Source organism: Patagioenas fasciata, chromosome 5, assembly GCF_037038585.1.
Source record: "Patagioenas fasciata isolate bPatFas1 chromosome 5, bPatFas1.hap1, whole genome shotgun sequence".
NCBI lineage: Eukaryota > Metazoa > Chordata > Aves > Columbiformes > Columbidae > Patagioenas > Patagioenas fasciata.
The window spans coordinates 55,060,880-55,086,774 of NC_092524.1; the positions used below are offsets into that span (position 1 = coordinate 55,060,880).

Here is a 25,895-nt window from a genome sequence, read left to right on the forward strand (position 1 = left end):
GCAGCAGGACTTGCATTTGCTGTTGTTGAACTTTCTAAGATTGCTGTTGGTTTGTTTCTCCAGCTTGCTGAGGCAGCACAACCTTCTGGTCTGTCAACCCATCCTCCTGGTTTTGTGTCACCTTCATAGTAGCTGAGGGTGCGTTCTGTCCCATCATCCAGGTCATTAATGAAAACGTTCAACAGTATTGCCCTGCTGTGTATACCCTTGAGGTGAAGCACTGGTGGCCTGGCCATTGATCGCAACCCTTTCAGCTCGATAGTTCAGCCAGTTTTCAGTCCACATCACTTTCCATTTATCTAGCTTGTACTTCATCAATTTATCTATGAGGATATTATGGCAGAAGATGTCAAAAGCCTTGCTAAAATAAGTTAAACAACTTCTGCTGTCCAGCGCAGTTACCTCATCATAGAAAACTGTCAGGTTGGTTGGTCAGGCATGTCTTCCCCTTTGCAAATTCAGTCTGGCTACTCCTAGTCACTTTTTTGCCCTTCATAAGTTTGTGAATGGTTTTAGGAGGGTTTACTCTAGTCTCAAGGCAGTCAAATGTGATGTAGACTTCATTTTTTAAGGGTAGAAAAAACAAGTAAAGCCAAATTCAGGGGCTAGAGGGAGAGGCTTAGTGCTGCACTTAGGCTTGATGAGTGCCAGTTCTTCAATGCACTGTATAGCCAGAACAGCTCTGGTACCACAGCTGGGCTTGCAAAGCCAGCAGGTGTTGGGACAGGAGTGCTCAGGTGTGAGTGCTGAGGATTCCCAGTATTGTAAAGTCACTGGGATCTCCTATAGGATGAAATCACAAGATGAATCCTGAAGTTTTATATTTAAATTGTATTATCTATATGGATTTTGATGGCACAAAAGAGGTTGAGCTAAATTGCCTCTAAGTATAGGGCTGTGTTGAGTTCTTCTATAGTTAGCACTGTTAATAAAGGAATAGCACTTCGCTTACATTAAGCTTACCGTGACTATGAAGAAAAGACTTAGCATTTGTTCTAACATATTTATTAGTACAAAAATGTATAAATCTGAGCATTTAACAGTAATTCACTATAATCCTGAAGTCTTTAATATTTAAAGAAAATCTATGGTGCAGCTTCTTTGGTAGAAACATAAGAAAAATCTTCCACAGTTGGAAAATTACAGGCTGTGTAGGTGTTGAAATGCCTCCTGTTTCACATTCTTAATTGGCAGCAAGCCAGATACTGAGCGTTTCTCGTTTAAAGGGAAATGCTCCCATTTTCTTTACATTTCTGATGGATAAAGGTTGCATTTTGATTGCATTTTTTACCAGTTAGGATTGCTTCCATCTTGATACAAAGTGAATGAAGTTTTCATTTAAATAGCTTCTCCAAGTTACCTTGACATTTTGCATTATTGCTGAACAATACAAAGGTACATATCTTTTCCTTGCAAGTCGTATCATAAGAAGTTTTGGGCCTCATCCAGCTGGTGACTCTTTCCGCTCTGGGAGCTCTAGGTTCCTCAGTTCTGCTTTAAAGCTTTGTTGGAACTAGTATGCGACAATCAGAGAAATCTTCCGTAACCATGAAAGGCTTCAGTATTCATGGTTTTAAATTAGATAACAAACTGGTTTTGAATTCTGCAAAAATATTGCAAGCTGTAAATAGATCAGTTATTAATCATTAATTTAAGTCAGTTTTCAGTAATTAGCAGAATACTGTCCTTTTACTGAGTTTATACGTTATCAGGAAACGTGTTTTATTGACCGTGCACATACATGTATACCAAAAAGACTGAAGGGATGATGATACTAAAATTTTATGAAATTCTGCATTCTCATTCATTCTTGCTGGTTTTGAATGGCATTAAAAAGGGTTTTGGTGTAGCTTTGCCCTGTCAAAACTTGTCAACATTCTTGTGTTTACAGACAACATTTGAAAATTATAGAGAGGTGTCTATGGTAACTAGCCAGAAAATTGGTTCCTAATACTTTTTGTGAAAAACACATCACTTTAATTTTACATCTGTAGTAGATTAAAAAACTACAAAAATACTGATACATTTTTTCAGTTAGTATACACACTGTAGTTAAAAAACATGCAGTATTGGATTAGTAATTTTCCATATTCCTAAAGTAAGGTATATATGAAGAGAAAAATACAACCCATATTCAAAAAATACAGGAAAAAAGTGATTGCTTTTATGCTCTGCCAAGCGTTTTGCTCTTGACCTTGACATTGTGTATCTTAATTTTTTTTCAGCCCGTCGAGTTTTTTTTGTTGTTGTTGTTTTTTTCTGAAGTGTTTGTTATTATACTGTGATATTGTGAATTTCAGTGTATTTGTTTTACATCTGTGGCGAGCTCCACCCCCAGCTGTAGTTTTTGTTCGCTTTTTATTGTTGTAAATGTGTAACACAATAAAGGTGAAGTCTCTGCTTTGGGAATGATTTCCAGATTGTGCTTAGCGAGTTAGAATGTTGCAGTCCTAATGGCAGCAACGTGTGATAACCTCAGTGCAGTGTTCGCAGCTTTCTGCTCACTTGTTACTCATCTTAGAATTTGTGATAACTCTTCTGTTTGGGTTCTTATCTTTGTAATATTAAAGTGTATATAGCCCATTAAAAAATACACAAAAAACTAGGCAAAAATACCTGGCATTAGTGGTGTGTAGCACCCATGTAAAACAGTTGTTGCCATGACTAAGTTTGTGATGGATCGTTCTTGATTACTGTGGAACTCCAGGAAGTAGGAATGTTTAATTTTGTCCCAAGATAGTTGTATGATTTATGTGTTATTATAACTCAAGCATTTCCAAAGATGTTAATTCAAGTTCAGATTGGACAGTAGGACAGTAGGTTCTTCACTGAGAGGGTGGTCGGCCCCTGGAACAGGCTCTGCAGAGTCACAGCACCAAGCCTGTCACAGTTCAAGGAGCCTCTGGACGATGCTCTTAGTGATACGATTTAGTGTTATGTAGTCCTGTGTGGAGCAGGGAGTTGGACTCGATGATCCTTATGGGTCCCTTCCAATTTGAAATATTCAATGATCCTAATATATTACTAGGTGAGAAGCAAATGTGACTACTTGCATTCATCAACATGGACTAAGGACTTGAAGTTGTTGCTGTGGGCAGGACCCATCATTTCCTTACCCCTGCAGGTACATGCAGGAGGGCCAGTCTTCATGTCCGCCTTTACAGGTGGTAGAGGGAAACAGGCACTTTGGGACACTCTCCATCTCATCTTTTTAGACTGAGATAAATTGCTCTTTATTGAGTCCTGTTTCTTTTCATTGATTTTGAAGTAAAATTATCTTAGAGGCAGACACACGCAATCTAAGATTAGGTTACTTCCAGGATATAGGCTTTAGACACGTGCTTTCAAATGAGAGGCACTTTCTGTTATTCTGTCCAAAAAATGAGACATATCTGCCATAGCAAGATTTACGCTTTTTGGAAGGGGAAGTTTTTGTTTGGCAGAGGTTTTCTAATGTGAAGACCCTTATACAGAGGGCTAACTTGTAGTTGGTGAGTTAGATAATTGCACCCATCTGCTGAATGGAAACCTTACACAGAAGTGAACTGAGATGTGTATAACTCTCCACCTTGCAAAAAGGATTTGAATTCCTGCCTCTCAGCCTGTACTTAATCTTCCAGAATTTACTGCCTTCTAACACAAAAAACGATCTTTGTGAGGATAGTGAAGAACACTTTATTTCAAAAATACACTAAAATTGCAGTTGGCTAAACATGAGTAGGTTAATGGTGATACATAATTGTTGTTTGAATATTTTCACTGGGAAATTATAGAGTGCAAAGAAAAAATCTTTATAGTAGGATATTACAATATTTCTGTTGGGGTATTTTGTTTGCTGTTGATTTTAACCAAAGCTTTTACTTTTGCCTCTTGTTTATTATACAAACAAATCCTCTTTTTTAAAAGCACATTTGTATGCATTTAACAAAATGGATCTGAATTGACCTGCTTGAATGTACCTACAATTTCATTTGATCTTCTGGAAGATGTTAATGTTGATGATGGTGTAGAGCATTAATGGAATGAGTAAAGATCTTTCCAGCTCTGAATGCTTCAGGAAGGCTTTGCATCTTAACTGTGAATTCCTTAATATATTTTAGAGACAGAACAAAAATGGAAGGTGGTTGCGCATATCTACTGTCCTGTGACCAATTTATGTACCTAGTCCTCTTCTTGAGCTCATATGTTTCACTAAAAAAACTTGGAGAGATGAGGGGATGGGGAGTGGTATAGGGAAGTATTTAAAACTAGTTTTACTATAATTTTCTCTTAAAATGATATGTATAATGATATTGTACATTTAATTGCAATGCCATGCTAATAGAAGTGCTTGCATGTGTACAGTTGAGCTTTGTGTGCTTATTTAAAAAGAAGTTGCTTAGCTGTTGGAACAAATCTGAATTTGCTTAGCAAAATGGATTTTATGCATTTAAACAGGAAAAAAGATTGTGGTAATGTTTAGTTTTATTTTTTATTTTGGCAACCAGACTCTTTCTGATTCCATTCTAGAAGTTTATCCACTTGGGTAGCTTTTGTTTTCATCTTATGCCTTTTCTTCATTGCTGCTTACGATTTCCCTCCCATCCTGCTGTTTTTTTCTTTTTCAATTGCAGGGTACCATTGAAAGAAACGGGATGAGGAGAAATGTACAAAATCTGTAGCCTAACCAAGTTTTTCCATCCTTCTTTAGTCATGTTTGTCAATATACATCTGAGTATACATCTGACTGTTTTCCTTAGAAAAAGGGGAAAAAATTGTAGATTTCTGTTAAAATGTTGTATGAGTGTACTTTTTACTTGTATTGTTATAATATAGAAGCTTCCATGAAACCACTGCCTTGATAATCCTGTCTGAAAAGATCTTTCAAACATTTTGTTTTTTCCAAAGCTACACTAAAAATTAGAACATTCTATATTAGAAATGATGTATTAAGGCTTTTATGGTTGATATTGTTTCAATGTTGTTTTCTACTACATATTATATAAAAAAGTAATGCCTCTCTTGACTTATTATATGAATAACCTAGGTAGTTTGTGTTTTGTTTGTTTTTTTAAATGAAAACTGTGAGCTTGTAACCATCCTAGAGAGTAATATATTGTATGTATATATTTTTGTAAGTTCTGGCCAGGATATCCAGGGAACAAGTGTGGTGGCAAATCTTCCAGTCCTGATGCGACAGAATCCTGCAGAAACACTTCGTCGAGTTTTACCAAAAATCAGAGTAAGTTGTACGTGATGAGGTCTGAATGTATCTTTTCCTGCCAGTAAAAGTATTTTAGCAAAAGTGAAAAAAAAAAAATCCCACTTTTATTGCGAAGTCGCTCTCTGTGAGAGGTATGTCTAGTAGATCTTCCACATTAATTCACTGAATTTATGAAGTATTGCAGGTATTATATATTTTTTTAAAAAATGTTACAACAGGAAAAGAAAGCAGAATTAATAGTATTTACATATTCTCAAGATTTACCAGTGTTCTGTCAGCTTTTTGAGAACTCTTTTTGAGGACCCGCTGACCACAGTGGTTCATTTTTATGTTCTCAGTCACCTTCCATCCAAACGTTAAGATTTTCATGCTGCTATCCAGGAAAGTATACTTTTAGCTGGCTGAAGTTTCACATGCTGCCCTCCAGAGTTTTAATAAGTCACTGCTAGCTGTGGTAGATTCATGCTGGTCATGTAATGTTATACACTCATTTTCCATACAGATTTGTTTGTATAAAGGATAGTTGGGATTGTTTAACCTGGAGAAGGCTCTGAGAAGACCTTCTAGCAGCCTTCCAGTACTTAAAAGGGGCCTACAAGAAAGCTGGAGAGGGACTTTTTACAAGGACATGTAGTGATAGGACAAGGGGTAATGGCTTTAAGTTGAAAGAGTTTAGATTTAGATTAGATATAAGGAAGAAATTCTTCACCATGAAGGTGATGAGGTGCTGGAACAGGCCCCATCCCTGGAAGTGTTCAGGGCCAGGCTGGATGGGGCGTTGAGCAACCTGATTTAGTGGAAGGCAGGGGGTTGGAACTAGATGATCTTTAAGGGCCCTTCCAACCCAAACCATTCTGTGATTCTCTGAAATACCTGAAGGGAAGATTCAAGAAGGATGGAGCCAGGTTCTTTTCAGTGGTGCCTAGTGACAGGGCAAGAGGCAGTGGGTACAAACTGAAACACTGGAGGTTCCTTCTGAATATCAGGAACCACTTTTTCTCTGTGAAGGTGACCGAGAACTGGCACAGATGGCCCACAGAGGGAGTGGTCTCTCTCCTTGGAGGTGTTCAAAAGCTGTCTGGACATGTTCTGCCTCTAGGTCACCGTGCTTGAGGAGGAGGATTGGACAAAACTACCTCCAGAGGACCCTTTGAACCTCAGCCATTCTGTAATTCTGTGAATAACAGGCATCACCTTTCAATTTCATATTATTTCCTGAAACTTCTGTGATCCCAGGAGGCTCCTGTTTCTTAAGAGGACCTGTTCCAACTTTTGTCTAATTATTTTAGTTCAGCAAATGGCCAAGAAATAGCTGTCCTCAGAACTGAGGGCTAGTATAGACTTTAAAGTACTTGTAGTTATCACGTTCTGTGTTAAAAGGTGCAGGTCAAGAGGCATTTTGTTTAAATACATATGTGTATAAAAAAGAATCTTTGAGAAAAATAATGACTTGAAGTTACAAAGTAATTGCAAACCTTTTAATTTACACCAAGTTTCTACAGTTACTACTGTGGGTTATTCTGACCTTCATAATGCATTCTTTCTTAAACCAATGTACTGGCTTCAAGAAAAAGGGTTTAGCATACTGAATCCATTTGGGTCTCTTGTCTTTCTGCTTTGAGAGGAGAGTCCTTCTTGAAATGAAGAAGTAATAAGAGACACTGGGGTTTGGTGGTTGGTTTGTTGTTTTTTTTTTTTTTACACTTATTTGCCAGGCGGTATAGAAGTGGTAGTCTTTGACTCTCTGTCTTTAATTAAAAGTTAATATGGGAATGCATTTTTTTTATTCTAGTCTTAGGTTTTTTATATAGGGATGGAGAAAAGAATTAAAAGGATGATCAGAGCCTAGGGCGTGGAAAATATGGTGATATTTGAAGCTGGAGTTGGGGGTTGGAGCTCTGTGTGCATAGATCAGGTGGTACTTAATTACTTTTTATTAAGTGTCTTCCTGCATAATAATAATAATGGACATTCAACTGAAAACAGTATATGAAGAAAGAAGAATTAGGAATTGAAGACAAAATTAGAAATGAAGCAGACAATTTTAATAATAAATCTAATCAATCTTTGAGCAACTGAGAAAAGTGGCGTGTTTTTCATCTTTCAGTGTCATTTAAATCCAAATAGAATGCTTTCCTAGACGATAAATTAAATGAGACTTAATATGCTTAAGGCAGGGGAAAAAGAGCGAAATATAATTAGGTCAGTCTAAATCTAAGTGTTCCTTTAAGGTTTAATCTTTATCGATTAAAACTTTCTGGAATGTATGTAAGCTAAATTTCTTTCTGTGGATATACTCTTATGAAGCAGGTTCTTCAATGGTGGTCCGTTATCTAATATTTATTCAATTTCTAATAGAAGAACAGTTCTTTTGTACCCAGGTTCACTGCACTTTTAACAGTATTTGGCCTATTGTTTTTTTTCTTATCCTTTTATTTATGGAAGAATAGTCCTCTAATGGAAACTGTTATATATAAAGGCATAATCGAACTCAACTGTGGTTAAAGTCTTGCAAATATATTCTGGTATTGCAGGGAAATAAGCTTACTTAAATTACTGCACTTGGTTTCCCTTCTGTAGGTTAGGAAAAATCATTTTGAATTCAAATTTGCACATGAAAAATGAACTGTACAGTAGTTTCAGGGTGTTATTTATCTGAAAGTATTGTCACCATATAACTGGGAACAGAAAACAGTGTACTTATTTAACATACTTGAAGAAACCCAAAAGCAAAAATAAACACTGTTTTTATCAGAGCTGGGTATATGCAAATTGCTTATCAGTCCTTAAAACCTAATTAAATAAAAATTATATCAAAGACCCGTTATATGTTTGACATAAGTGTTTCAGGTCTGAGATGAGCAAAATAAAACATACAATACACCAATAAACATGCCAGATCTAACTAATTATTAAATTGAGTGTCAGTATTTTGGTTACACTAGAAAAACATATATGTTGTATATCATTTAGATGGTAATTAAGGAATGAGATTATGAAATATTTTTAAAAATTGTACAGTTAAAAGGAAGTGACATCCTTGTACGCGTTCTTTTGCATAGAGATCCCCACTCTCTGGATTTCTGCATGCACCTCCTCATGAACCTTGGAAGTCATTGAAATGCAGGTTTAGGGAAGGCTTAGACATTCTTCTCAGCATTTCTGGTAGCGCACCAAATGGTTTCTCTCAAATGATGTTGGTTGTATTCTTCCTGTTGTCCATCCTTGGACACTGCCACTGGGAGCAGTGGATGGAGATTGCAGGTGTCAGTCTCATTGACTAAAAAGAGATTTTTCCGAATGCTGTGATTGTAGAAAACTATGGCTACTCTTGTGAAGCGTAAACATCAAACCTCCTTTGGTTCTGTCTGATTAGTTCCAAACTCATCACAGTTACTTTTTTCCCTAATATATCAGTCTCCCCTTGAAAGCCTTTTTTTTTCCCCACAGTTGATTTTATAGTTTAAGAAGAAGTGGACTGATTTTCACCATCTTACACCTCACATTGATTTTTAAGGTCTAACCTCATTGTATCTTAGAGTTTCTGTAATCTCCATTATTTCTGTGTCTTTCTATTCCTAAATAAAGATTTCTGGCATGCCATCAGTTACTAAAACAATTGACTGTGTCTCTGCTTGCAGCATTCTTTCAAGAGAAATCTGTTGCTGCAGGACATAAGTCTATTAAAGTAGAGGTGAATTTTCTGTTTTCCAATTCATGGAATAAGCCAGGCTTTCTAAATTTTGCAAGCTTTGGTGCCTGAGTTTTACTTGTAGACATTAGGATAGTTCTAGAACATGTCAGTGCCCTTGAATTCCATTAAAATGCTTGTCTGAGTAAGATAGACAGGAAAATATATTTATATTAAGTATATTTAAGTCACTTGACTTCAGTGAAATTGGCATGAGAAGGGGAGACCCGTATGTTTTCCTGTGTGGAACTGTACGGTTCTGAGTGCAAACGTCAATGCAGGCAGGCGTGTTAGCAGTCTAGAAATTTACATTTCAATGTCTCCCGAGGTCCATGAGGAGGCACATCCAGAGAATGTGTTCACACACATGGTTATGCAGAGTTGTGTGGATCTGTGGAGGAGACTATTTGGAAACTTTATTTGATGGTAAGTAACCCTGTTTGCATTGCATACAGAGCAAATACATACATAAAATTGAATTCAGCTGCATTATGTTCTGATCTGCAGTGGTGTTTTAGCATCTTCAGTGCATAGATAGTTCTTTTGGTTATTTTGGGGATGTATTTTTGAACCAATGTAGGCCAAAATCCCAGAACAGTATGCGCAGATATTCTGATCTCAGAAACATTCAAGTTACGAAACTGGTGGGTATCCTTAATTCTTAGCTGTGGCTGTTGTAATAGCAATGGAGGCACAAGGCCAGAGACAGGCTGTGGAAATACAAGAGGATGGTTTCCATGGCTATTGAATGCAAATATTTTATTACAACTGAACCATGCTGTTCCTTTTTTTCATTTGGGGATGTCAGGGCACAGAGAATGCTGTTACAAATATACAGAGCTGTAAATTGAGACAGCTCATTAGAGATAATTAATGATTCTCTTTGAAATCACATAAACTAAAAATTACACATTTGCACACATGAACTGGTTCATATTTGTGTATTGAAAACTTCATGTTGTTTTACTTTGAAGTAAGCTCGATCTACTAAATTTCTCAGATGTTCTCTGCAAACTGCATTTTTTCTGCATAATTCCTATTCTACATAATACTTAGGTGCATAGTGGATATTTTCTTAATCTGGACTAGGTTGATTTAAAAAAAAAAAAAAGGTCAGCTTCTGGTTTAATATGTGATCTGAGAAAACATTGTTTATTTCACGCACTTCAGAAAAAGAAACAAAGTGACATTTATGAAGTATTGAATAGAAAGTATGGGCTTTAAACTGAGTTTTGAACCACTGAGTGTAGTGCTTTAGTGGTAGAATAGTGCACTTTATTTTGTCATGGAATACATTTAGAGAAGTAAACAAGTGGAATTTTCACCTAGCTGGTATGTACATATTTACAAGGAATACTATGTCATAGATTGCATCCTGCAATCTGTTTGGTATGTATATAAATCTGAAATTTTTTTTTGTTTCATTCAAAAAATCTAGTAATATTTCATTCCTGTATTACTTTTGTTTAACTTTTGATCTGATGTTTTTAAAGACAGCCTAATTGTTTTATTCTTAAATATTAAAGCTAAGTACTAATAAATGCTGAGTTACCTGCATAAATGTTCTCATACATCTTGCTTTATTTTTAAGACTACAACTATATGTATATACACATATACATTTTTATCTGTGTTGCATGTCAGTTGGCAAGGGATGAAATCTAAATTGCCTTCTGCTACTTTTGTATCATTCACTGGATGAATGAAATACTTATTTTTAATTCATGTCCATAAACAACAGAAGTACAATTGTTGGCTTGTCTGTTTTTACATCTCATTTTGTAAATCAGAAAAATCCACACATATGTATTAATGAAGCTGGAAGTCACCAAAAATGTTACAATTAACTTTATTCTCCTTTAAAAGTTAATGCCATGGTAGAAGAGATTTGAATATCTCCGAGTAATTGCTGTTAAGAGAAAATATTTTTACAGCCGATATTGTAGTTTAGCCAGGTTGTTGCATATTCACTCTTAAAAGTGGATGTAAATATTTGAATATTCTTTCAGTACATTATTACCTCATGCTCTAAATTGATATGATTTGTAATTATACAGGAGGTGCTACATGTTGCAGGAGTGGAAATGCAGTTAACAGCTGCTGTTTCATTTTTGACGGTTCTGCAAGAGGAGTTGGTGTCCATTCATACGTACTCCCACTCCTTCCTACACATCATTCTCCAGCACCTGGAACACAGAGATGCAGGTCAGGGCTGTGCAGCTGTGCTGGTGACTGGTTACTTCTATACGTGTTGCTTCCTTAGTGACTGTACAATATTGTGTAAAGCAGTGAGTGCAATTATTGGTACTTGATATCTAGCCTTGCATGAATTAAAAGGTTTTTGCATGCTGACCACTTCCATACTGATATTTAAACATAATTCTGATTGAAGCAAAGAAAAACATTTTGTCTGAAGGACTAAATGCCAAAGTTGTTATTGAGTCCAAGCTTCTATTGAAGTACTAGAGTTCTGTGGCTGAGAAAACAGAGCAAGAATGGTTGACATTTCTTCTGTAATGATTAGCTTTTCTTAACTTCTTTGACACTATTTTTAAGATATAAAGAAAAAAGGACCTGTTGTAAAACTACAAAGTTTAAGTGGGCATAAGAAAACAATATGCTTCTAAATGACAGAAACTGTCTTTTCAAATGAAACAGGATAATTATTTTCCTCTACCAGAATTCAAAAGTAAAAGAAATGGGGGAAGAATTTGCTTCTCACCTATTCTACTACTTAACGAGTGTTTGAAGTCTTGAATGTTAACCTAGTGACTTTTAGATATATAACTCCTTGAAGAGATGCAATTAAAAAATGAGAACTAATTTTGTAAAAGTGATGTGTGTTTTGTTATACTCGTTATATGAACAACATAACATATATAACCCTCTTCTTTCTGATAGGAGTCAGCAATGCATGGCTAGAAACTCTTCTTGCTGTAATAGAAGCTTTACCAAAAGAAACCGTCAGACATGAGGTAATAATAGTCTCTCACCTATACTAACAACAAATTAGTAATATTTTGTAAGATTATAGTGCCCTGCAAATCTCATTCACTTCAGACAGATTTGTGGCAGTTCTGTGCCTGTGAAAACAGCAATGCTTGTGGCACATACTGTAAGAAAGGAATGTGCTAAAAAGGGGAGACAGAAAGGTTGCCTTTAAAAACTTAAGTGTTCTTTAGCAAATAAAGACTATTTACTGTAACACTTCCAGTGCACTTAGTCATGTCTTTTCATGTGTATGGTTTTGGGTTACAGGATAGTATCTCATTCTGTCTTCATGAAATAACTAAGTTTTGTTTGCTACCAGGCTAAAATTCTGATTTCTGCTAAATGGGACTTAATGCAGGAGGTCAATTGCATTTTGTGTTTCAGTTGTTCTTGATGGAACAAAAATCTAATGCCCTGCCACCACTCTTAATTTTTCACTGTGTAGCTCAAGCAAGAGGAAGTAAATCTGTCACTAAGTCATCATGTCATTCCCCTTTACTCAGCTATTTTATTCAGTTTTGTTTTGAGTATTCATAGTTCATTGTTAAGTTTAAAAGATTTGCAAGAGGCATATTTACTCCATTTTTAATATAAAACATTATGGAGATTTACATATATGATTTTTTGTGTAGTATAAAAAAACACTTTAAAAATAATGGGTAATCAAAATCCAGCACTGTATAAAAAATAATCTCAAGGGTGAAAAGTTGGATTGGAAAAAAAAAAGAATAGTTATTCTAGTAACCTCCAAAAATTAATTGTAATATAGTTTTAAATATGCCATTTAAAGAAGATGGAGTTTCTCCCCTGATCTGTCTCTGGAAACATACTTAAAAGTTTCCACAAAAATTTGCTTTGGGAAGATCACAACTGATCAAGCAGTGCTGATTCAGCAGAAACGTGAATCTGAAAAGTGGGCTTTCTTCTTACTTGAACGATCTTTGTATAAGAAAACTTGGAGTATTCTAGTTATTAAACTTTTTTGGAAGTAAAAATTGTGAAACAATCACAGACTTCAAGGACATAAGGAAAGGTGTGTGTGTGTCAGGTCAGCCTAACCCAGTGTCATGGGAGAGGCTGCGTCTAGGTCAGTGATTGGAGTTAGTGTTACTGGACACGGTGTGTTTGCTGTTATAGTTCAAAGAACAAATAAATGATAGAGAGTTTTGTATATTAATGACATTTTTTTTATGCAGAGTTATAGTTAGAAGCATACTTTAAGTACCAGTTCCCATCTGGGTGATCTATTTGTCCTTGCGGTGGTAAGATTCTCTTACCTCAAAACTTCAGCTGGTAAGAGAAGGAGAAAAATTATTTCAGATTTTTTTTTTAAATTTCCTGCCGTATATATTATCCTTTTGTGGAGCTCTGCCAAAGAGACTGAGTGAGGAACTGTGGCAGACTCCAGAAGATACCTTTCTGTAATGTTCCTCTTGGGCTGACACCTGGTTTTCTGTGATTATTTCTGGGCAAAAAGGAATGTATCTAAATACAGTGTTCTGTGGGCCTTTCTTTGTTTGTGGCACCACAGAGGTAATGCAACAAATGACAGTAGAGCTCCAATAAAGATGCAGGTTTTCTGTGTCTATAAGGAAATGAAACCTCTTCCCTACAGATCCCTGAAGTATGCATAATCAAGAGGGATCATTGCCTCAAAACTTTACATCACAAGTGGTCTTTCCTGGGACAACTTATAAGAAATAACCTCAGAGAGGCTTTCTCTGCTTTTTTTTTTCTTTTTTTTTTTTTTCTTGTGCAGGAACATATTTAACAACTTTTGTGAAAATTACCAGCTAATAGCTATAAATATTCATATACGACTTAGTCTCAAACTAAAGACACAAGTAGACAGATGTAAAACTGTGGCTGTGATTTGAATCATAAACTGCTCTTTGGGCCAAGATGTGGGTTTAACATGCTATAATTAGTGCTGAATATTAAATACAGGTTTCCAATAGACTTTTAGTGTACATAGGCATTATTGTTGTTAGTACTGATTAATTCCATGAAAGAGGCAGATGACATTTGGGATGTGTTTTGCTAGATAGTTTTTATAAGAAGGGGAATAAAATATTCACTGCTCACATTTATTTTCTTTGCATTTCTTCTTTTTTTCTTTGATATAGATCCTGAATCCACTTGTTTCCAAAGCACAGCTTTCTCAATCACTTCAGTCCCGCTTAGTTAGTTGTAAAATCATGGGAAAATTAGCTAACAAATTTGAACCCCATATGTAAGTAAACTGTACATATATTTTCATTCCACAGTATATACCAGTATTTCTCTCTTAGTGGGCAAAAATTACTATGAGAAAAGTAGACTTTATTGCAAAAAATTAAATGCTTTCTTTTTACAGATCCCTATATCTGGATATTAATTAACAATAAAAAGTTCGTTATGTAACTGGCATATTCAGACTTGCTGATGCTCATCAGTTTATAACTTCTATTTGCATGTTCTTCCACAGGCTTGAATGGGTTCCATTTTCATTCTGTTCTTCTGTATTGTTTTCATTACCAGGAAGTAAGCCAAGCGGTGGATTTCTCTGTAGTTTGCGGAGAGAAAACACAACTTCATCACCTTAGTTTCTTGTCATAAAGAGAAGAATCCTGTTCCTAAATTTGTCTAACCAAATTTAACACATAGATATATATATATATTTTTACTATCCTTAATTATATGGAGATGTATCAGGAGCCACTTTTGTTGCCAGATATTATCCACCTCTTAGATTCAGTATCTGTGGGTTTGGACAATGGTACAGAAGAGGGAACTGGTGATGAAAGTAAATCTGAATAGCTTATGTACCCAAAGCAGTTGGTGTGGTACATTCTTTGGACAGTTTTTCCAGTCTTAGGATAGTAGGACCGTTTCACCAAATTGTTTCCTATCCAGGCAATTGACCACATGTGATTTGGCATTATAAAAGAAATCCACTGAGGGCTAGTAAATGCACAGAAACCATGCCTAACTGAGGAAGTCTGCTCTGGTAGTGATTTTTATCTGCCCTGAAATGCAAGAATTCAGCATAACAGAAAAGGTGAACAACAGGAGCATGTGACAAGACATTTAGGAATAAATGTCTTTGAATTGTAATTTTTTTCTTCAATGAAAAAGAACTAGAAGCAAACAAAACTAAGCTAGCTATGCTTTCATTTCTGATGTAGACTACACTTCTTGTACATGCGTGGTAAAGTAGTATTTTTTGAGACTGTTACTAAAGCCTTCAAATCTTTATCTTCAAAATTTGTAGAATTCTGACAGAATGACAATTGCTTTTATTTATTTAGTGTTAAATTCTCATGAAAATTAAGTGAATTTCCAGATCATTTGGAACCTTATGGGAAATTATAATAGTGTTATCCATTATAAATTCAAATATTTGTACGTTCTCTTGTTGGTTTCTTTAAGATAATTCCTTGCTCTTCAAAAATAGGAAACCCCTCATTTCAGTGAACAGATAGTCACACCATGTCTGTATGGAAGCTACATGTTAACAAGATCACTGAGAATTTTTGGGGACATACTGATTCTCTGACAGAGGCCTCTGAGTGCAGTTCAGAGGGCTGAAAAGAGACCTGGAACCACAGATTGAGAACACGTCAGACTAAGATTCATGGCACACTCCATTCCTCTGGCAGGAAGTGTCTTGGTATAGGCTCAGGAGACATGTCTGGCCTCAGGAACAGGCAATATATAAGTGTATCGTCATGTTCTTTTTCAGAATGGCACCATTTTTCCTCACAAAATTTGTACTATAATTAAACTCCTTTATTTTGTATTTCATATGACTCTCAGGTTTTTATATAGAGTGTTGAAAAACTCCTGACCCTGGAATAGAATATTAGTTTTTCTACATTTTGTTCTAACAGCTATTTAAAAACAAGTATTTTTTGGAACTAGTCCCTGCTTCAAGGTATTCTAAAATTCCAAACTCCCAAGACTTTGTACAATTTTTGAAACTTGAGGCCAAATTTTCCTGTAAGAAGTAAATTAATTTTCACTGGGATGACTGGAGGCTGTGCAAACTGCCTTGAAAATTTGCTTCTCTGTGGCTTCATATTATTTCTCTTGAGTTTTGCAACAGCATAAGGATTTGGACAGAGATATTTTATGAACACTCATGACAGCATCTTGGGCAGTGACAGGCAACACAATGACTGATTCTGCCAAGCTGTAGTATGTGTTTTTATTTAAACGGAATTCAAAATCGCGTTTTGTATCTGCCATTGATTTAACACGAAAACTTGGCTCTACTTGCATAAAGACATTGCAGTACTGAAGCTTTTAATCTGAAAATAATTTTCTACTTTCTTCCCAAATATCTCTTTGCTGAGACATGCATACCAAAGATAACGTATCAGAGGCAATTAATTGGGAATTGCACTTCCATTTATATAGTTCCTTGTATTCTCACAGTGGCTCTTCAAAAATTGTCCTGAAGATGGTTATTAAATGAGGGCAGCATCTCTAAGCCTACTTACTATTTTTGTAGTTAAAAAACAGACAAAAACCCCCATGAATTATGAGTAAATTATAATGGTTGTAAATTATCATTTTTCTGTTTCTTTATAGCACATATTTGTGTCTGATGTACAGTATTGTCAGTAACTGCAAATTCTCAGAAAAAAAATCATTTACCATATGTGATATATTAGTTTAAAAAATTGCCATTAGAAGTAACATATGGGTAAAATTTGAGTACTACAGAGTGGCTTTTATATATTCTTGTCTGTATATTAATACAAAATGTTAATGTTTTCAGTATTAAAAGAGAGATTCTTCCATTGGTAAAATCACTGTGCCAGGATGTGGAATATGAAGTTAGAACTTGCATATGTCGGCAACTGGAACATATAGCTCAAGGAATAGGGTGAGTACAATTTGCATAACTGCTTCTAAATGCAAAATCTTTCTCTAAAATATTTAATGATGGTAACCTAAAAATTCATTTTAAGGTTTCTAACTAAATTCTTGCATACTCTATAATTAATTTGGAGCCTATAGATGTGTTCTTACGAACTGACTGTTGGCAGTGGGCTCTTTTCCATTTTCAGATTTTTGTTTCTCCCTGATAGTAAAATTGTTGAACTGTACAGACAACAGTTTTTTTGTAAATAGTGACTTCATCTACAGCTTCTTGCAAACATCTTAATTATCCATTGATGTCACGGGGCTTATTTACAAATGAAAGAAGATTATGGCAAATATTGGCAGTTTCTAATAATTGCTGTGCAGCATTTTGGAAAAGGCGAAATGTGTTTTGTAAGCAAATTTCATTTCAATATCAACTTTTACTCTAAGCCTGAAGACCTTCAATCTTAAAAGCACAGAAATAGAAGAAGTCTGGAACTTTTATTTTAATTGATAGAACCTGTTAACTACCAGCGCAGGATTGCTCTTTGAGTGAACAAATATTTTAGAGTTCCAGGTCTGCCCACCTGTTATTGTGTTAGGAAGAAAGAAAAGCAGGAACTTTTCTTACAGACTTTAAGAAATTATCAAATAAGGTTCCCTGCCCTGTGTTATACAGTGGGGATAGATCAGATTTAAGAGTCCCTCTGGCTCTTAAAATTGTGAGTTTATGAGCAAATTCAAGCATGAGGCTGAAACTGAAACGCAATTTGAAAGATATGGTAAGTATGCACTTCAGTTTGTTAGTGCTGGTGTTTGGGGAAAGGTGCCTTTCTGTGACTGTGTTTTGTTATTTATTTTTTTTTTTTTTTAAATGGAGAATTATTTTGTAGCTTAGATTCTGAGTTTAAAATAAGCCAATACAAATTCCTGAAGCAATATAATTTACCTCTTAGCCATGGAACACTGAAAAAATGTGTGTTCAGGCAGTGTTTTAGCTTATTCAGATATAAGGAATGGATATTCACAGTAAGAGCTAAGCTTTATTGTCATGTACTTAGTTTAACTTCTGCTCCATCGCACATGCAGACAATGCTGGTAATTACCAAGGCAAAAAAGGACAAACAGAACCCTTCCTTTACTACTTTAAAACAAGCCAAAAAGCTAGTGTTTGGACTAGTTGGGAAACTGTTTTCTCTGAGCCGTAGTTACTTATCCTCTGTAAAGAAGGCTCATCTTTGAGGCGTAAGATTCCCAGACCACTTCAATCCAACATATTTAATGATTTTTGGCTTTAGATCATTGCATTGAGCAATTTCTGCATATTTCTTCAGAAGTGACATGGTGAAGTAGCTGGACTGCTTTTTCTCCAATTTGTTTTGAGCTAATTTGAATGCTTTTTTAGGGATGAAGTTTCACATTTTAAATTTGCATGTTTCTTTGACTGACAAAGAAAGAAGTCCTGAGATTGACTGGAGGTTTTTATTTCATTTTAATTTCATTACAGCTTTGGCAGTTTTTCGTTCTTGATTACACAAAAAATATCTAAATTAGTATTTCAAGGAAGAATTCTGTTTTGCTATGGTAAGATTGTTTCATTACATGTTTTCTCTTGACTGTTTGCTTCACTTTGCAGGACAGAACTAACAAAAACCGTGGTGCTTCCTGAGTTAGTAGAACTGGCAAGAGATGAGAGCAGCAGTGTGCGCCTTGCAGCTTTTGAGACGTTAGTGAATCTGCTCGATATGTTTGATGCAGGTAAGAATTTAATTCGGGCTTACTAGCCCAGTTCTTCATACTTTAATGCATCTTACAAATTTATTTAAATGCTTTTTGTTCTGTCTACATTCTTCAGATATTTCTGATTTCATTTTGTTTATTGTTTTGTGCATTGTCTATTTCATGTCTTGTAGTACTTCATACATGGTCAGTTTTAAAGAAGCTGAAGCAGTTGTCCACAAAATCAGTTATCTTATTCCAAGTTTCTAAAATAGTGTGGCTAAGTGGAATGAGTAAAATTACCGTATAAACAATAGGAATATTGAGTTGTTAGTATTTACTTAATGCTCCCAATACACAAAATACAAAAAGTTAGCTCAACAGATGCCACTTCTTGTGCTTTTTTTTTTATTTTCTGCTACCTAGTTTTTACCACATAATTGAAGTAAACCTGCTGCTAGCTACAGGCTGCAGCCTGCCTAAAAACCCAGGCTGGGGCAATGATATAATATATTTGTGTGGGTATTAGTAAACCTTGCAGGTATTAACATCCAGCATTAAATGTCAAATACAGTTGTAAATTTTGGAACAGAAAATATTTCGTCATGTCCCATAAACTGCAGTGTGCACAACTGATCAGTTTTAGAGGTACTAAGCATCAGCGATTACTATTTAAGTCCCTTTAAACTTGTAGCTATGTGGTACTGAAAGATTCTTTGCAATGAGAAAGTGTGTGTATTTTATAAAGCTTTTCAGTATTTAATGCAGAAGGTGTGAATGCTCATGTTTTCTCAGTGCTCTGTATCTTTCCTCTGATCTACAAGCATATTTCATGCTTCTCTGGGTTTAGGGGTGAGTGCCTGTGTCTTCATGTGATGGAGGTGTAGAAGACAATAACAGCCAGTTTTTCTGGCTCCGTATCAGTTGTGCTCTCTGCTGTTTTTTGTGACTGGAAGTGTACAAAGCAGCAAAGTATGTGACAGATCATTGCTGTAGTGTGTATGCAAAATATTGTTGATCACTGCTCATTAGTTGCCACTGTGCTCTTTATACTGTCTTTTTCCAAACTCTTCAGTTGTTTATCTTCATTAACAACTGTATTTTGCATCGCATTTTCCACTCCCACTCGCATCTTATTGACTCTACTACTCCTTCCTGACATGTGAGTGAGGAGCAAATATTTATTGTACAAGAAGTTGGTGCTGAATTACTAAAATACGTGATTGCATATAAGCCATATGGAGGAGTACATAAAGAAATAAGTTTCAGGAAGAATACTATAAACAGATTTTTTTAGCAGTTAGTGCTTCTATCAGTAAGTTTGATAGTAGGTTAATTTTCAAATTATTGAGCCTTTGCATTGATGCTATCAAGTTTGTGTTTCTCTTTGCACGTTCCTCACCTCCCCACCAATTGTTGTAACTACTGCTTTTAGCTATTGAAAAAAAGCTCAGAGAAAGCAATCAGGGACTATTTACAGCTTTGTAAGGAATGTGTTTCTAGGAATTTAGTTTGTGTAGATTTTGGTTTCCTGACTGAACTAGAAATTGAACATTTTGAAGGTAGATGACCCAAAACTATACCCTACAGTTTCTTTCCCACCGTATCAAAATATCTCTTCAGGTAAACCTAAATATTTTGTCCAGTTGTAATTACTTGCTGAATTTTGGTGTTGATCTGCTATTAAAAAATCCTAATCCCTTTAAAGTTTGAACATTTTAAAATACAATGGTTTATTCAAAACAAGTCAAAACACACGTTTCTTTGAACATTTACTCCTTTATTTTATAATGAGGCAGTGTGTTTGGATTTGACATTAATTTCTAAATGATTTAATTTCTTTTATCTTACCGTAATTATTTTGTTTCTCTGTGAATTTATTGTTTACCAAAAGACTTTCAACCTCTTCTTCTTGGTAGGTTGAAAAAATTGACTTCCAGTGTATCCAGATTTTTCTTTTTATTGTCGTGGTCATGTTCAGTCTTGATCTCCCTGTATTCCTGCCGATGTAACAAATCTTATTGTAGGAGTACTGCAGTATTCTTTCCCTCCCTGTATTCTTGGTGAACGGAGAAGTTAGTGACTCTTCATTTATGCTCTGTCTCCTTTACTGGTGGGTGCCTTTTTGCCTAAGAACAAATGAACAAAAAACCCAAGCAAACAAAACAGGTAAGGTACAATCATTTAGGACCTGCATTATGGTAGTATGTTTGTCTTTCTCTATACATCTTGTTTCCCACCTCTGGTGAGGACCTACCAAAAATACTCCTGAGCATGTTAAATTAGATGTTCCTAACTTATTACGGAAGTCCACTCTCTGTTCTCTTTTTCAGATATTGACAAATGGCTAACTTTAAACATTTCTTTTGTTTTTCAGATGATAGGAGTCAAACTGTGCTCCCCTTAGTGAAGTCATTCTGTGAAAAAACCTTCAAATCAGATGAATCTATCCTAATTTCTTTATCTTTCCATTTAGGGAAACTATGTAATGGATTATATGGTATGATTTAATGTTCCTTAAAAAAAAATAAACTTAGAAGTGAGGGAAGATCGGAGAATTTGAAGCCCTTAAAAATACCCATATTTGAATGTATCAAATGAAATTATAGGAAAGGAAATATGGAAGTAAAAGTCTGAAATCACCAATTACATGAATATTGGATTTTGTGAATTTCTGCCGTGGTTTTTTTTTTTCCTTCCATGTTTAGACAGGGGCAGACATGGAAACATGATGATTTGTGTTTATTGTTTTGACTGATTTGTTTCGATTCCTTCTTGGATATTCTGAAGCTTGTGAGTTGTTTGACTGAATTTTTGAAACTAGAAGTCTTTGAAAACACAGTCTGATGTTAACTGTGAACGTTCACTTCTGTGCTTGGCATCTGTTTCGAGGCACAGTAGAGAGCGTGGCCCATAAGGAACTTCAGCGGAAAAAGGAAACCTAGTAGCCTTTGAATTCTCAGCTGGAGCTCAGGCCAAGTCTGTACCCATAATTTTTGTGGTTTTCTGTACATTAGCACTTGAGCACAACAGATCTTTCCTTGTTCATTCTATCTGCCGTATACCCTCTACACAGAGCTTACCTGAGGAGTGGCCACATGGAATCATGGTCTTATTTTACAGAGAATGCTCCCCCTAAACTCTTAAACCCTTTGATCTCTCTTATGGGTCTTCAAAATGATCCTTAATGATCGTATTAGAGACTATCAAAGTCACCATTACTTTGCTACATATAACTCGAATGGGCTGCTCCAGTGTCATACTGTTCATTACAGAAACATAAGCTGGGACAGTCAGTCCTGGTTTTGTCATGTCTTCCCAGTCTTGTCTCTTGGTTGAATGACTTTAATTGCTGATCTCTCTTCACCTCTGAACCCTGTTTGACAAGTTCACATTTTTCTGGAAGTGTTACTGTGCCTTAGGAGAGCTGAATAAAGTGAAGGGATTACATCACGTGTCTTGCAAGCTATATTGCCGTTTACATTTTTCAGTATGAAAAATTGTCTTTTTATTTGCAGCATTTTGCAACAGGTTGACATTATTTGTTCAAGGGCAACCTATAAACAGAAGTAGTTCAAAGGTCTGTGGTTTTGTTTATTTTTATTTGGTTTTATTTTGATTAAACTGTCACCTAGTTAGTCTCTCTCTTTCCTGGCCTTATGTAGGCAATGCAAATTTGGCTAAGCATGGTACCTTACCTCTGTCTTAATGGAATAATACTCTAAAAGTTTTAGGACCCATATGTTCAGTTTCTGAAAATCATTTTAACCTCTGTCTTCTGAAGAACTAAGTCTCCCTTCTAGGCTGATGTTATCAAATTATTCAATAAGTGTACTCTCTAATCAAACAAAAAAAGCAATTAAAATACTGAATAGTACCAGAACTAGGACAGACCTTGTTTTATACATTTCATGTCTTGTCAGTGAACCATGGGTAACTTTCTCTAAACTGCTTTTGCAGGCAGTTTTGCAGCAATTTTATAGTTTTAAATCTCTTTCCTGATCCTTTATTTTGCTTATGAAAAACATGGCCTTCACTGCCTCTTTCTGTATTCAGTGGGGATATCTGACAGGTTCTGTTATCCAGTATTAGAAGGAAATGGAAGCACTTTGACAAGTTTTTCTTTTGCCATGTTGGCTACTACTTGTTTTCTTGTTTCCTTTTTGGTATTTACAAATAGATTTTTGATTTTTGTTCCACTAAAGAAAAAAAAAAAAAACAAAAAAAACCCAACAAACCAACTTGAAAGTAATCTGACTGATGTGTAATTATATGGCTTGTCCTTCCCCTCTCCAGCTATTAAATACCTGTACCACATCAGCCCTTTTCCATTCCAGTATCTTCCTTATTTCAGCTTTCAGCAGCTGGTACTTTAGATACTTTTGAATATTGGAATGAAGGTCATCTGACCCTGCACATTTCATAAACTTCTCATGTTTAAGTATTCACTGACCTGTTCCTTCTCTACTTAAAGCTTCAATCCTTGTCACTGTTATTAATTCTACTGACCCTGATGATACTGCTAGAGTTTGAGAAAGAAAATAAAAGCACCAAGCATTTCAGCCTTCTTGATACCAATCACTGATAGCTTCTCTCTCTCTTCAGTAAAAAACCAAGTCTTTCCTTGGTCATTTTTGTATTACTGATGTACTTCCAAAATGACTTGTAATTTCTGAAGTCATCTTGCTAGCTGCCTTCCAGTTTGTTTTCTGATTTTGTTCTTACACATTTTTATTATATGTAGCAACATAGCCTATTTTTTCAACTTGTTGCAGATGTGTATCAAACAACTATATTCACAATCCTGCAGATAAAGTCCTGAATAGTTCAAGAATTATGTAAATGCTATTATAGTTACCTATCATTTTCCTGTAATCACTGTTTCTGTATAAAATACACTGATGATACTCCACTAGACTTACTATATGGGAGGGGAGGGAGAACAAAAATTGGTGTATTTAATAGATTTGTAAAAGAGATTTGGGTTTTTGACTTTTTAAATTGTGTTTATAAAGAGAAACTGAAGCGCTTTTTTTTTTTTTCCCCACCTCCCCAGGCATTTTTACTCCTGAACAACACTTACGGTTTTTGGAATTTTACAAGAAGCTTTCCACGCTGGGTTTGCAGCAGGAAAATGGATTACACAATGATAATCAACTACAACTTCAAACTCTAGAACAAGAAAAGAAGTATATTTCAGTGAGGAAGAACTGTGCTTACAATTTTCCAGTAAGTAACTTTAATTTAAGGTTAAGTACTTCATGTCATGCATATAGTTCACTAAACTGCATGAATGACAGAGAAGTTATTGCCATATTATACATTGTTAGCTAGATTCTAGCTCTCTCCTAGAAAGTTCAGGTTACTGGCTTAAAGTAGAGGTTGTCCAAAAGAGTTACTGGGAAAGATTCCTTTTTGCAGAGCCTCAGAAAATTATTACAAGGCTTTGGCTGTAAGAGTCCTGCTCTGAAACGTCACTGGTCTCATCCTTTCCTACACGTTTTCTCCAAACTCTCAGCACAAAGGCACTGAGTAAATGGCTGTGAAACAGTCCTCAGTTTCAAATCCCTCAAAGCCCATTTTTCACATTTGCTGTGTTGTGGCATAACAGGGAGTTAAAGATTGAATCTGTTTATGTGAAGTGTTCAAATTTACCACTCTGTTTCTGTAAATCTACTTTGTATTTTGACAATCTGCATTTATATTTAAAGAAAATATGTTTTTATCAAAAACCAGTACACAGTTATTTTTATTCTGCCATTTAAGGACAAGCACCATGTATATAGGTAGGCATCTGTTGGTTTATTTGAGCAAAAATAAGGTATGTACACACAATTATGTTGAAATTCAGATGCTTGCTTCGTTTTTGAAATCTCTAGTTTCAGCTTCCACTAGTGTACAGAAACATTAATGATATTTGTAAAACTAAAGTTTTATATCTTGTGTTTTTAATCTATATTTAAAAAAAAAAAAGCCTGCAGCATGTCTGGAAGATATGTAAATTCAGTTTAGTTGTCAACTCTAGAACTTGTCTGGTGCCTGTATTTTGACAAGACCATCAAAAATGCCACACTTCCTATTTAGAATCACAACCTGCTATCTCACAAGTGTCTTGCTGGTTGTAACTTACTGTTTTCATATGAAAATCTCTGATAGTGTGGTCCTTTAGTTAGACAGTTAAGAAAAGACTTTATCTTTCCACAGGCCATGATTGTTTTTGTGGATCCAAAGAACTTCCATCTAGAACTATATTCTATATTTTTCTGCCTTTGTCATGACCCTGAAGTTCCCGTCAGATATACCATGGCCATAAGCTTCTATGAAGTAAGTCTACAAAGGTACTTTGTTAGTACTTACATGTTTTTGGTTTATATTGTTTTATTCTTTAAGCTTACTTTTGTGACTGTTCAACCAAAACTAAAGGACTTGAGAAAACCAGTTGAAATGTAGTTTACAAAAGTGTTCTTCCTTTCTAATATGTAAATACAGCCCATATACACACATTGGTATTGAAGTTATGTGATATTTAACTACAGAACCTATTGCTGTGTCTTAAGGAGCAAAAGCTTGAAGAAACTTAAAATGTTCTAATACAATAAATATAAGCAATTGTACTAATAACAATATTTTAAGGTTTTGAATGCTATTAGAAAATAACAAGACAAACAGGAAAAAGGACCTTGCCACTTCTGATCCTGAAAAGCTTCTTTAGAACCGTACGGTTTGCTGCTATGCTGGTGTTCTGTGGAGAATATTTGTATGTATCACATCTAAGTTAAATACGCAAATTTATTATGAAACTACTTGGAAATTTATGCAGATGTAAAAATATATGTATTCTTAATATTCCGTTCAGTTTACATAAGTTCCACTGTATTATGTTCATGAAAGTTCAAAATCACACAGCTGCATAGATAGTTAATACTATCTATGCAGTACATTTCGGAGATGAAAGTGCTCTCTGTCCTGATGGTTGTAACCCACACAGAGAGATCTTCAAGGTTTGATAGTGCTTTACTGAGAATCCTTGTGTTTCAGTCCTCAAGCTAGCTTTTTATCCCATTTTGTTGCTGTAGAAATTGGTAAGTTAAGCAGCTTGCTGAAAGTATTTAAATAACCAGTAGAGGCATAAATGAAGCCAAGATGGCTTTATTTCCCCCATCTTAGGGAAGATTGGTGGATTTCTAGTTCTCTTCACCTGTTGATGCATTTTCTTAACAAATGATAATGCAAAGTAATTGTTGAAAGAATAAAATTAGCATATAATTCTACATAATGTTTAATGTCAGATGTTTAACACTTTTAAGGTACTGCCTGAATATAAGAAAAGTATTCTATCTCATTTAAAAAAACTTGTAAAGTTATGCCATGGTCTGAATATACATTTAGTGCTGGTTGATTTATTTTTAACAGCATAATTTGCAACCACGTGACAGC

At 35.3% G+C, this 25,895-nt stretch overlaps 1 protein-coding gene across 4 annotated transcripts in view; it reads left to right on the forward strand.

Annotated features, from left to right (window-relative positions):
- Positions 1–25,895, forward strand: part of PPP4R4 (protein phosphatase 4 regulatory subunit 4) — a 66,882-nt gene that overhangs the window by 20,430 nt on the left and 20,557 nt on the right. For all 4 annotated transcript variants that reach the window (XM_065840059.2, XM_065840060.2, XM_071809591.1 and 1 more), the window contains exons 3-11: positions 5,119–5,221; positions 10,952–11,099; positions 11,796–11,869; positions 14,012–14,118; positions 16,651–16,758; positions 18,376–18,497; positions 20,836–20,958; positions 23,515–23,687; positions 24,663–24,782. In XM_065840059.2, the coding sequence (XP_065696131.1) occupies positions 5,119–5,221; positions 10,952–11,099; positions 11,796–11,869; positions 14,012–14,118; positions 16,651–16,758; positions 18,376–18,497; positions 20,836–20,958; positions 23,515–23,687; positions 24,663–24,782 (1,078 nt within the window). The remainder of the gene's footprint in view (positions 1–5,118; positions 5,222–10,951; positions 11,100–11,795; positions 11,870–14,011; positions 14,119–16,650; positions 16,759–18,375; positions 18,498–20,835; positions 20,959–23,514; positions 23,688–24,662; positions 24,783–25,895) is intronic.